Source organism: Gorilla gorilla, chromosome 13 (genome assembly GCF_029281585.2).
Source record: "Gorilla gorilla gorilla isolate KB3781 chromosome 13, NHGRI_mGorGor1-v2.1_pri, whole genome shotgun sequence".
NCBI classification, from domain to species: Eukaryota; Metazoa; Chordata; class Mammalia; order Primates; family Hominidae; genus Gorilla; species Gorilla gorilla.
In genome coordinates this window covers 127238747-127251603 of record NC_073237.2, presented here as the reverse complement: position 1 = coordinate 127251603, position 12857 = coordinate 127238747, and the positions used below count along the sequence as shown (strand labels likewise).

At 47.3% G+C, this 12857-nt stretch overlaps 1 protein-coding gene across 3 annotated transcripts in view; it reads right to left on the bottom strand.

Moving 5' to 3' along the window:
* The window catches only part of ABL1 (ABL proto-oncogene 1, non-receptor tyrosine kinase), a 175002-nt gene that overhangs the window by 15705 nt on the left and 146440 nt on the right, over positions 1-12857 (bottom strand). For all 3 annotated transcript variants that reach the window (XM_019033606.4, XM_004048750.5, XM_063696804.1), the window contains exon 4: positions 8801-9073. In XM_019033606.4, coding sequence (XP_018889151.3) covers positions 8801-9073 — 273 coding nt within the window. The remainder of the gene's footprint in view (positions 1-8800; positions 9074-12857) is intronic.

Genomic DNA, 12857 nt, shown 5'->3' with positions numbered 1-12857 from the left:
TGGTGCCTGCTAGGCAGGCCACATGTGCTTCCCCACCTCTTGGAGCTCATGGGGGTGTGGGAGAGCTATACGGGCAAACACCACAAACGTGGCACACTTTCCCCAGGGAACCTGGTTTCCAAGGGGTGCTAACACACTCAGCCTAAAAAACATCACCTGAAGAATCTGAAATGTACCTGATTTAAGGGAAGAAACCCTCATGACAAGAAAGAGGTATTGCATCACAAAGAAGAACGATGTCTCAAAGTACAGTAGCAACAGAGGATGCTGAACTATTCTGGCACGTGGTCGTGGGCTCTTAATGAAGCAGTCATCACTGTCTGTCAGGTCAATTACTCACAGTCTAAAATAATCCTCACCAGCAGCTCCCCTACCAACAAATTCATAAGGATCATCAGTACATGTCACATTTTAACAAGTCCATGGTATCTAAATGCCAAGGGGGAGAAAAAGATAGGAGCATGGGCCCAGGACGGACAGGCCGTGACTTCTACAGGTCGTCTCATCTTTTCAGTCTGGGGTCAAGACTGAAGTGCCGTGGCACTGAGCCCTGGGGAGAGCCCCATGACACAGAGCCTTGACCTTGGCCTACATCACTAAGCCTCTTTTTGACTTAAAAAATGCTACTGTCTACTGAACTGACTATCAGAACAAGAAGCAGGTGGGTGTTAAATGATATGGTCTGTTTGCTGCGAAAACCTGGCTACAAAGGCCAAAGGAGGAAGCGAGATGCCTCCAAGTTTCAACAGAGTTTGGAGAGAAAAGACTGCAGGGGAACAGAGAGTGAATGGCTTAAAAATTAGGCTCCCCAAAGAGGAAGGCTTGATCAACTTTCTATTAAACGTAGAACCTTGTATGTTCCAGCCCGTTTGGGAGACACCGTGTCCTGATGGTCCTGCTTGCTATGGCTGCCCCAGTTCCCCACCCTGCTGTGGGGGAGGCTTCCAGAGGACGGGCCAACCTTTACTTACAGCCTTCTTGCTTTGGCCAATCCTGTTTACAAGTGAAGCGTGACCAATGAGGCTATGTGTCAGCCCATTATCTCTTAGCTCAGGGCTCCGTGAGGCTGAAACTTGGAAACAATTTATCGCTCTTTAAAAATGGTGAGCTGCTCTTAATGTCAATTAAACCTCGTTGGTAGTCACCATGCCAAGCTGTCCGAGGGGGAAAGAGCTCACCTCTGTCACCACCCCATTGGCCGTTTAATTCTTCTGAGCCCTCTCTGCTCCTTAACGTGCTCAGCAGACCATGCTGTTTTTTGGCATGGAGTACTCTGATTTACCAGGGGGACATGCTAATGTCAAAGGCTAGACAGTGAACGCCTGCCAGTATCCGGGGATTCAATGCTGCTCACGTACAGGACTGGGGCTTTAAGAATCTTGCTTGATCAACAATATGGTTAAAAAGTAGCTCTCAAAGGAAGCTTTCGAAGCAAGTGGGGTTTTTGTGTTTTGAAGACTACATAATAAACAACATACAATGAAATCATTTCATAAATATCATTTGCTTTTATAGCTACTGACCCTCTTCTAAAAGACCCATGTAATAATCTTGAGAGGCATGTATGTGCAAAAGGAACATGGCTCTCAAAGGCAGCCCTCTTCTCATCTGTCTCTCTTACAAACACACAAGGGAGGAAAGTACAAATAATTCCTTTTCTTATAGAAAAATCAATGTGAATTTGTCTCCCCCTGCTGGAATCAGATCTTGTCCAATTTATAATTTTAACTATTAACAACAGCTGGCCGAGTGTGGTGGCTCATGCCTGTAATCCCAACACTTTGGGAGGCCAAGGTGTATCACCTGAGTTCCGGAACAACCTGGTCAACATGGTGAAACCCCATCTCTACTAAAAATACAAAAATTAGCCAGGCGTGGTAGCACATGCCTGTAGTTCCAGCTACTCGGGAGGCTGAGGCAGGAGAATCACTTGAATTCGGGAGGAGGAGGTTGCAGTGAGCCAAGATCGCACCACTGCACTTCAGCCTGGGCGACAGAGTGAGACTTCATCTCAAAATAGAAAACCAAAACAACAACAACAAAACAGCCTACGTTTGTAGTTGTGTTAAACTGGAAATATCCCTGACGCAATTCTGTGACATTCCTTTACTTTCATTAAAAAAATTCCTATCATTTTGCTGAAGAAAATTCTCTTTATATAGTAAAATAAAACTAACTCGGATGAATGAGGGTGAAGGAAACACTTTGAGTGAAAGCTATGAATTTTCAGCCTGGTCTCTTCTGTGCTTGTTAGGGAGGGAGATGGGTCAACTGGCCTCTTTGCACAGACTGACGAGGCTGGCCCAGATGCAGATGAACATTCTGGGCGGTACGGCGGAGCGGTTAAGAGAATGACTTGTGGATTATACTGACCTAGCTCTGCTGCTGTGTGACCATGGTAAGTTACTCACCTTCTCTGAGCCTGTTTTCTCATCTGCACAACAGAAAGAATGTCAGTATCTCCCTTGTGCACAGAGTGCCAAGAGCAGTTCCTGGAATGAGGCCAGCACTCACTCAGCGGTGCTTGCTTTTATTACTATTAAGGCAGTTTATCTCTATTCCTGAGTAGACTGAACAGACAGCTTGTAGAAAACAAAGGCTGGTTCTTTAACGAATACTAGCGTTGTCTGTCTTCTCACAGATACATTCTCCCAGACTCAACATCTCACAGGTATTTTCTTTTTTTTTGAGACGGAGTCTTGCTCTGTCACCCAGGCTAGAGTGCAGTGGCGCGATCTCGGCTCACTGCAAGCTCCGCCTCCCAGGTTCACACCATTCTCCTGCCTCAGCCTCCCGAGTAGCTGGGACTACAGGCACCCGCCACCACGCCCAGCTAATTTTCTGTATTATTAGTAGAGACGGGGTTTCACCATGTCAACCAGGATGGTCTTGATCTCCTGACCTTGTGATCTGCCCCCCTCGGCCTCCCAGAGTGCTGGGATTACAGGCATGAACTACTGCACTCGGCCCTCATAGGTATTTTCTAATCAGTTTCCTCCTTTTTGCTCACCCCCAAGCACAGGTATTCTACAGCATGAAAAAGAACACTGTTTTTAAAAATGGCTTGGCCTCTCTGGGGTGCTGAGACAGGCAGATAACTTGAGGCCAGGAGTTCGAGACCAGCCTGGCCACACGGTGAAACCGCGTCTCTACTAAAAATGCAAAAATTAGCCGGGCGTGGTGGCAGGAGTCTGTAATGCCAGCTACTCGGGAGGCTGAGGCAGAAGAATTGCTTGAACCCGGGAGGCCGTTGCAGTGAACTGAGATCATGCCACTGCACTCCAGCCTGAGCTACTGGGCAAAACTCTGTCTGAAAAAAAAAAAAAAAAAAGAAAAAAGAAATGGCTTGGCCTTCCAGCAGTTTCTGTGTAGCAGGCTTTCAATGTCTCGCTCTCAGCAGGGACCCCCTCCCTGAGCAGGGCCATTATCTACAGATAGATCAGTTTCCACATCTGTTTCTGGTTAACCAAATGCTAGGTGAGAGAGGTTACAGGCACAGTGAAACACCACAGGGATTATCCTTATTTCCAATATTCCTTCACCCATCAGATGGATCAGGATCAACACGGCTAAATACATTGAAGAGACTGCCGGGTGTGGTGGCTCACGCCTGTAATCCCAGCACTTTGGGAGGCCGAGGAGGGCAGATCATGAAGTCAGGAGATCGAGACCATCCTGGCTAACATGGTGAAACCCTGTCTCTACTAAAAATACAAAAAAATTAGCCGGCGTGGTCGCAGGCACCTGTAGTCCCAGCTACTCGGGAGGCTGAGGCAGGAGAATTGCTTGAACCCGGGAGGTGGAGCTTGCAGTGAGCCGAGATCACGCCACTGTACTCCAGCCTGGGTGACAGAGTGAGACTCTCTCTCAAAAAAACAAAAACAAAACAAAAAGCAAAAAAAAAAAAAAAAACCACTGGAGGGACAGAGTTAGACTGAGGAAGGCGATTCACACTCCAGAGTTGGGACTTGAAGCTCGAGAGGAAAGCCCATGAGAGACCACCTCGCAGAGGAGCCCCCAGAACTCATCTCCCTGGCCAGAGGAGAACCCACTGCAAGGAATGCCTGTCTTGCAAGAGCAAGTGCAACCCGGCAACAGCAGGCTCCGAGCCCTCCTTGTGCGGCCAGAGAGCCACTGCGTGCAACTGCCAAGGGTACGACTGCCCTTCTTCTCGGCTTCTTTCTGGAGCTCCCCAGCTAACACCCATTTCCTGGGAGAACTAAAACCGAAACACACTGTGCTGGTGGAGGAAACAGGCACTCTCTCAACACCACTGGGGAGTGCAGATTGATGACACAAACTCCTTGGAAGGTACTTTGGCAGTATGGTCAAGGCCATAAATGCACACGGTCCCTGATCCAGTAGTTTCTGGAAGCTGACCCACCAGGATAGTTTCACATACGTGCAAATGAGGATCCCCTGTGCTGCTGTTTAGAACAGCAAAATATTGGAAATAAGACAAAGGCCCACTGAACACTGGTACATGTTAAAATATATCCATACAAAAACAAGACAACCTTATGTATATCAATAAGGAACAACTGCCAAGACACATGATGTGGACAACAGAAGACAGAGATCCGTGCCTATGGGATGCTGTCACCTGGTTAAAACAAGGTTCACATATGTGGACTCAGGAAAGACACAGAACTCGAGGGTGGGACAACCTATTCAAAAAAATATATCCTGTACATTATTTTCCACTGTTAAGTAGTAAATTTGTCAGTTAGCTCATGAGTCAATCTAAATGCCACAGCTAGATCACCAGCGGTCTTTTCCAAATTCTATTACTTAGAGAACTGATTCATAGAAAAAAAAGACACTGATGTACAAACTCTGAATACAGTTCATTTAAAAATTGCAGCCTCTTAGCTGGGCACAGTGGCACAAGCCTGTGATCCCTGCTACTCAGGAGGCTGAGGTGGGAGGACTGCTTGAGCCAGGAGTTTGAGGCCAGCTGGGCAACACAGTGAGACCCCGTTCCCCCACCTCAAAAAAATTAGAGCTTCTTGTACTTGACTGTTGGTTTTCTTAAGCATGTCCTCCCTTTAACACAGATAGCAAGACTATGTCCTGCCCAATACTATCAAAATTCAAGGGTGCAGTTCCCAATCAATGAGCCTTTGCTGTAATTCCAGCTCTCCATCTGCAGGGGTCAGCCTAGTGTCCTGCTTTTTTCCTGTTCTCTTCTGTCTTCCTTCTGCCTGGAAGGTATATGACACAAGGCTGCTTGACTTGTTCACTATGGAGTTGTGGTTAAAAGTAGGCCCTTGCTCCCCCTGCTGGCAAAGGAGGACTCTGGCTCTGCCCTTCGAGAAGCCAGCGATAGGAAACAGGCTGGATGGGAGGAAACTGAGGCCCAAAAATCGGCTGAGGGAAGGACGCTTGGGCAAGGCTGCAAGGATTTTTCAAGGGTTTTGAAGAGGAAGGTAGATCGTAGACACAACCTGCAAAGGAAGTAAATGGGAGAGTGGGGGAAAAGGTGATTTTTTTTTAAAAGGCATAACTGTGGCTTATGTAAATATTTTATGGTATTTGAGAAATAAGAATCTGGGTTCAATTTAAAAAAAGAAGAGCTGAGCTTTGGAGCTGAGTGCCCCAGTTCAAATCCTGATGCTGCCACTCCTGGCTGTGTGATGCCAGGTCAGTCACTTAACCTCTCTCTCTTCCATTTTCTCAGCATTAAAATGTTGATACAGGGTGAATGTCCCTTAACTGAAAGGCTTCGGGCTACAAGTGTTTCAGAGCTCAGATCTTTGCAGATTTGGGAATATCCACACTATATTACCAGATGAGCACTCCAAATCTGAAAATCCAAAATCTGAAATGTTCCAGTATGCATTTCCTCTGAGCTGCATGCCGGTGCTCAAAAAGTTTTGGATTTGGGAGCATTTAGGATTTGGGATTTTAGGGTCCGGGATGCTCAACCTGGAAGGATCTTAAGGTTGTGAGGATTCAATGAGATGCGACATGTAGTAAGCACTGAGGTCTCTGCCAGGCACACAGCAAGGGCACGATGAAGCTGAATGTTAGCCACTGCCATGATTTAGAATCCACTCAAGGATTTCAGCTTTTTTTTTTTTTTTTTTTGGAGACAGGGTCTCACTCTGCTGCCCAGGTAGGAGTGCAGTGGCACGATTACGGCTCACTGCAGCCTCAACCTCCCGGGCTCAGGTAATCCTCCCATGTCAGCCTCCCAAGTAGCTAGGAATACACATGCACCACCACGCCTGGCTAATTTTTTTGGTATTTTTTGTAGAGGCAGAGTTTTGCCATGTTGCCCAGGCTGGTCTTTAGCTCCTGGGCTCAAGCAATCCACTAGCCTTGGCCTTCCAAAGTGCTGGGATTACAGGCGTAAGCCACCGTGCCTGGCAATTTCAGCTTCTATAGCAAAGGTAAATGCCCAATATTTACACTAATCTTATTTGACAAATAGGCAACACACTGCAGGGATGTTTCTGCGCACGGCCAGGAGGACAGAGGGCTAATTTATTTAGCAGTTGCTTAGTACCGTATTTTCAGTTAACACACTTCCAGAAAGGGACATACTGCCTTTTCCCTAATTAGATACCACTCCGGGTGACTGCCCATAGAAATCCACGCAATGACATCCTGTAATTCTTTACCAACTGTGAGATCGTAAGTTAATTAGGCTCTTGGGAAAAATTATTAGAAGTATAATTAAAAGCAGAGTAACACATTATTAGTAAAGCACATTCTGAAAGGCACCCACTTTAGATTCAGTGATATAAGAAACCCACCCCACAAACCACACAGGTCTCCAGCAGGTACCCTCCTCTGGAGTCTCCTCCTTCAGTTGTTCAGAAAACAATGCCACAGCACCATCTACTGAAGTAGCGTTTCCTCAAATGTCAAGTTGTACAACCTGATCTTGGAAGTTTTCAGACAAGCTTTTACTGGTTGAAATCTAGTGTATTTTGCGCTTGGAATCTTCCTTCATTTTACAAATCCTGGTAAAAGTGTGCTGAAATCTAGGCCATTCTCAGTTTGCTGAGCTGGTCAAGGCCCCATTTCTTGGGTCTGGTCTTCAACCCTGTGCAACCCAAGGAGCTGGGGCACCTGCACAACTCCTCCGTCCCTCCTTCATTCACCGCCTGGTGGTGTCCCGAGGACTGCTGCGCTGCAATCCTTCTTCCTCCTACTACCTGGACCACCCCATGTCTCAGATGAAGAACTCTGTCCCATTCATTTTCTAATCCAGTGTTGAGCCCAGGAACCGTCAAATAGAAGTGAAGAACTTGATAAATATTTATTCAATTAAGAAAAAGTCCAGGGCCGGGTGTGGTGGCTCATGCCTATAATCCCAGCACTCTGGGAGGCTGAGGTAGGCAGATCACTTGAGGTCAGGAGTTCGAGACCAGCCAGGCCAACATAGCGAAACCCCATCTCTACTAAAAATACAAAAATTAGCTGGGTGTGGTGGCGGGTGCCTGTAATCCCAGCTACTCGTGAGGCTGAGGAAGGAGAATCGCCAGTTTGGGGAGGCGGAGGTTGCAGTGAGCTGAGATCATGCCACTGCACTCCAGCCTAGGCAACAGAGTAAGACTCCGTCTCAAAAAAAGAAAAGAAAAAGTCCTATCTGAGAAATATCCAGGGTCCTTAAGGTAACCCCAAACCATGCCCCCACCCCAGTGCCAGTCCTGCCTCAAAGACAGGCACGTGCTGAATAAGACCATCAGGAAGCCACCTTTGGTTTCTAGGACTAAAGAATGTGATCTTTTCTCTAAAGCAGCCACTTTGTACCAGTCAGAAGTCATACTTCCCATTTCACTATGCCTTTGGGTGAAGGCATCAGGTCAGTCAAAGAGTCCCTAAAAGGCAGGCATGTGGCTGCACCAGTCTCAATGTGTGCACCTGACTTCTGAGACACATGCACAAACTAAACTCTATTTTTCCCAGAGGTGGATGTTTCAGTTCTTTTCTAACAGCTCTAAAAAGGGGCTGCCTCTCTTGATTTCTGTGCACAGGTCAAGGTAATCAAAGTTCATTTAAAACAAGTGGAAATAATGTAAGTCAACACTAGGGGACACCCTCGCCACAGGGAAAAGCCTGGATCACATTTTGAAGAATGCAAAGGCCTGAAAATGAAAACTTCCTTCCCTTGGCGTCCTAAGGGTTTCAAAGAACTTCAAAAGAAGAAAAAAACCTGCCTGGAAACTACAAAGACTATTCATTAGTGGAGAGGGTAAAGTCCCAGTTAACAAGAAAGACCAGACTGTATCTGAGTTGGTCAAAAGCGAGTTTCCTGGATGCCTTTCTAGCGGGGACACTTCCACCTCTGCCTGCAGGAGTCTGGGCAGCTGCAGAATTGGAACCCACTGGGGATGCCCAGGGCACCTGCCTTCCAAATCAGCCAACAAAAATCCACAGAAGAGTCAAATGCATTTTGGTTAAATCTTCTTTCAAAACTCAGAGATCTTTTTTTCCTCCTTAACTCTCGGTAGGAAGTGATCTCCATGCCGCACGAACAGCATGGAAATCCACGGCTTTAAAAGAACCTTGCCATAAAATGAGAAAACCTCTCCAAATGACTAATCTTTTTACACCAAAACCCCTCCATGCTTGTCAGCTCTCACCATATGTGGAAACACACTCGGACTATGAGAATGATTCCACTCCTACAAAGACACAAGGATGATGTAAGACGGAAAAGTCAATTCCGTGGCGCCCATGAAGCCCTTGGACAGCAGGCAGGAAGACTTCCGGGCAGATGCATCGCCTAATGCCAGCAGACGCCTTGCCCCACGTACCCTGGGCGCCCCCGGCAGTCCCAGCCTACCTTCAAGGTCTTCACGGCCACCGTCAGGCTGTATTTCTTCCACACGCCCTCGTACACCTCCCCGTACTGGCCCCCGCCCAGCTTGTGCTTCATGGTGATGTCCGTGCGTTCCATCTCCCACTTGTCGTAGTTGGGGGACACACCGTAGACAGTGGGCTTGTTGCGCTTTGGGGCTGGATAATGGAGCGTGGTGATGAGCCCGTCGGCCACCGTTGAATGATGATGAACCAACTCGGCCAGGGTGTTGAAGCGGCTCTCGGAGGAGACGTAGAGCTGAAGGAAACAGGGAACAGCCTTCAGCCCACAGAGACAGGCAAGCTCAAAGAGCTCACGTGAGCCAGTCTGGCTGAGCCTTAATCCACTGCACAGCACAATCTCACACAAGCAGCTCTCCACACAGGACGGAGTGTTTAGAAGACGACTTCCGCTGTCTTTCTCTACGTACGCTCTACGTTACTCGCTCAAGCAAAAAGACACAATAAAAGGCCTCAGGGCCTCTGCACCTGCTGCTGCTCCCTCTGCCTGAAATCTCCCACTCCCTCATCTTCCGTGCCCAGTTCTCGCTTCCTGTTCCAAGGCCAGTTTTAAGGTCCGTGAAGTCTTCCCCAACCACCCAATCTAAAGTCATCACACGGCACGGGTCATCCTACCACCTGTCTTACTTCTCAGCAATGGACCCACTACTAGCTCATAATTTCCTGTTCTGCTTAATTACTGTCTGTCTCCACCTAAGAGCATGCAAGCTTCATGAAAGCAGAACCCTAAGTTTTTCATTCCAATGTTGAGAACAGGAAATCAACATGTAATAGGTACTCAATAAATAACTGTTGATTAAATTAACACACGGTAGAACTTGGTGGGTAGTTGCTGGTAGGAAAAGCGAAGAATTCATTTAATTTATAATTTAAAAGGGATAAACCTAGAATGAAATAGTGATCAGAAGATGAAAACCACTAAACACATCCAACACGAGGAAGCAAAAGGAAGGATTTACGACACAAGAGCATTTGGTCCCCGTGTGAGAGCTACAGCAGGTGAGGACCTAGGGTCAAACCCTGCATGTAGAGTTTGCATCTGGACACAACAGAGCTGGAGAGGAAGGAGAAGGAGCAGGCTGGCAGAAAGCAACAATGCAGCGGGTGCCAGCTACCTGTTTTCTTCTCTTTTCATTGGTGTGGCAAGGGAATACTTCCTTACCAAAAACAATTCCACATGAAAAATCCACATAAAACATCTGGACTCCAGGCACATAACTGAATCTACTGGCTTGCTCACGGCAGCCAACCATCACTGAAGGTGGAAAGAAGACTTAAAATCATGACTAGGCATTCAGAAGACTTGCCCAAACTGCAAAGATGTGGGAAGAAGGAGCAGATTTGGGACAGCGGTGATGCTTGGGACGAGACGGAGAAAAGGGAACAGGATCAGGCTTCAGCTATAACTGTAATATCTTATTACTTAAAAAAAAAAGAAAACGGAAGAAAAAGCCTGAAATACACACAGCAAGGCCAAGGCCTTTGGCTGTGGGTTATGTCAGGCACCATTACTATATGTCTGTAATAGTAAATAAGAAAAATGTTTTTAAAAGAAGGTAGCAAAGAAATATACAAGTTAGTCCCATTGACAACTCTCAAGAAGGTAAAAAGGATTCGTCAACAGGAAGGTTTCTCTTTCTTTTGTTGTGCTTGGGGAGATAACACAAGTGAATTCCTAAAACAGGCAAGCCAAAGGCACACATTTTGGGGTTACAATCTTTTGGTAACAATATCACTAAAATAAAATTCTGAGAAACGCAAAACTTATCTAGAAAGATTGCTTCGCTCTGGGGAACTTGCTCAAGGTGTAAGGACTGTGGCCTGGGGACACTGGCTTATCCCTCTGCAAGACAGGGCCGCTGAATGGCAAGACTTATCAGGATGTGGCGGCCCTGCTTTTATTCTTGAGAGCACGGAAGAGAAGCCTCTGAGTGAACTGCTCTAGGGACACACACCATGAGTCACGCTCAGACCCACGAACGTACACACAGGAATGTGTCGGGGAGCGGAAGTCGGCACCTCTGAGGGCTGCCGTTAGCTTCATAACCACACGGTGACGTCCATGCACTCTCTTCAGTGCTGGTCACCAACACAAGTGCTGCACACAAAGAAAACGGAGCGGGACCTGGGGTCAGCTCCCAATCCCCCACCCTCTGGAAAAGTCTGTTAGCTGTCCGATTACTTCACTGCCGGTGGCAAGTGCTCCAACCCGTTCTCAGGTTAGCTCAGCTAATGATGTGCTCCCTACCAAGGACTCTAGAGAAGCGAGAAAAGCCATTCCAAGAAGACATTCCTGCAATCAGAGCACCACTCCCATCTTGGAAATCACTGGCACAGTACAGAGTCAAAGAGCCCGTGTGGCCTGCTGGGCTCCAGGGCAGGGCACCTGGGAGCAAGTCTCATTATCCCTCTCTCCCGTCGGAGCAGGAAGCACACGGGCCTCAAAGGAGCGTTCCCCAGCTGGTGGATCGGGTTCCTTCACTCCAACGTGGAATGCTAAGGGCTCCCCTAAGTCCTAGTTTATGCAGAATTTCTTCTTGGGCTCATTTGATTCCCCCATTGGCTACTGTGTTAGAGACTTCAGTTACAGGAGGTTTCACTGAATGGCCCAACTTTATCCTTTTCAATAATTAAATTTATAGACCTTGTTGTGACTTAGTTCATTTTTCAACATAAAACTTACATACTGACACTTACTAAATATTAAAACCATTCTCCCCCAAAGGCACTGCATATTCGGTTCACAGCCATCTTCCCCGTGTCCCACTAACAGTCAAGGCTGGTGCTTCCTTCTGATTAGTTCCAGGTTTTGAACAGCATTTGATGGGGAACTGTGTAATCATCAGGAATTCATGGCATGTTCAGGGAAGAAAGTAGTGTCATGAATGGCATGTCATTACGCTATGCACCTGGTTCCATGAACACTCAGGTGCTCAGTCAGGGCTGCTGCCTCTCCCTAATCATGCATGAACCTGAAGGATGGGACTTGTCAAAGAAACTCTTAGAAACAGCATTTTGCCAGGAGCAGTGGCTCACGCCTGTAATCCCAGCACTTTGGGAGGCCGAGGAGGGCAGATCACGAGGTCAGGCGTTCGAAACCAGCCTGGCCAACATGGTGAAACCCCATCTCTACTAAAAATACAAAAATTAGCCGGGCATGCTGGTGGGCACCTGTAGTCTCAGCTACTTGAGAGGCTGATGCAGGAGAATCGCTCGAACCCGGGAGGCGCAGGTTGCAATGAGCCGAGATTGTGCCACTGTACTGTACTCCAGCCTGGGTGACAGAGTGAGACTCTGTCTCAAAAAAAAAAAAAGAAAGAAAGAAAGAAAAGAAACAGCATTTCTTTTGACAGCCACACTGACAGGCCTAACGGAGCTTAGACTTGTGCAACCTTTGGCTGCTTTGGGCCCGGGAGTCCCACCTCAGACATACTGTTTACAGGTTGCTCAGCCAGGAAGCAAGTTCCCCCGAGAGCTGCTCACACACCAGCAGGAAGGCAAGCCTCGCAGTACATAAGAACGGTCCAAAGCCCGTCCACCAGAGCAGGTTAGCCATGTGCTCAGCTTTTCACCAGGAGGCCTACGCCTGCTGAGCCACTGTCAGGGCGGGTAAACCTTAAACATCTAAGAGGCTATGTAAATGGTCCCTTCCTGCAACTCTGCTGAAGCTTAGGGCCTTGGATCTGTCACTTCAGCAGACGATGAAAATAAATGTCAACTGGGCAAATTTCTTTCAAGAAAAGAAAAGACTCTATTAAGGACTAGAAGGAATCGAGCAACGTGACAGGGGCATCTCATAGAAGTCAATGAGGTGTGGACACATTCAGAACTAAGAACTTTAGGCAGAAGGTGGTGAAGAAAAATCAATCTTCAATTCCGCTATGTCAACAGAGGGTTACAACTTTGGGAAAGGATCAGAACAATGACAGTCAAATCCCCGGGTACCCAGAGATGTTTGAGCCTGTCAAGGCTCCTAGGAAATGGCAATGGCTCGGTTTAGTATTGGCCCCTTCAAGAGTCCA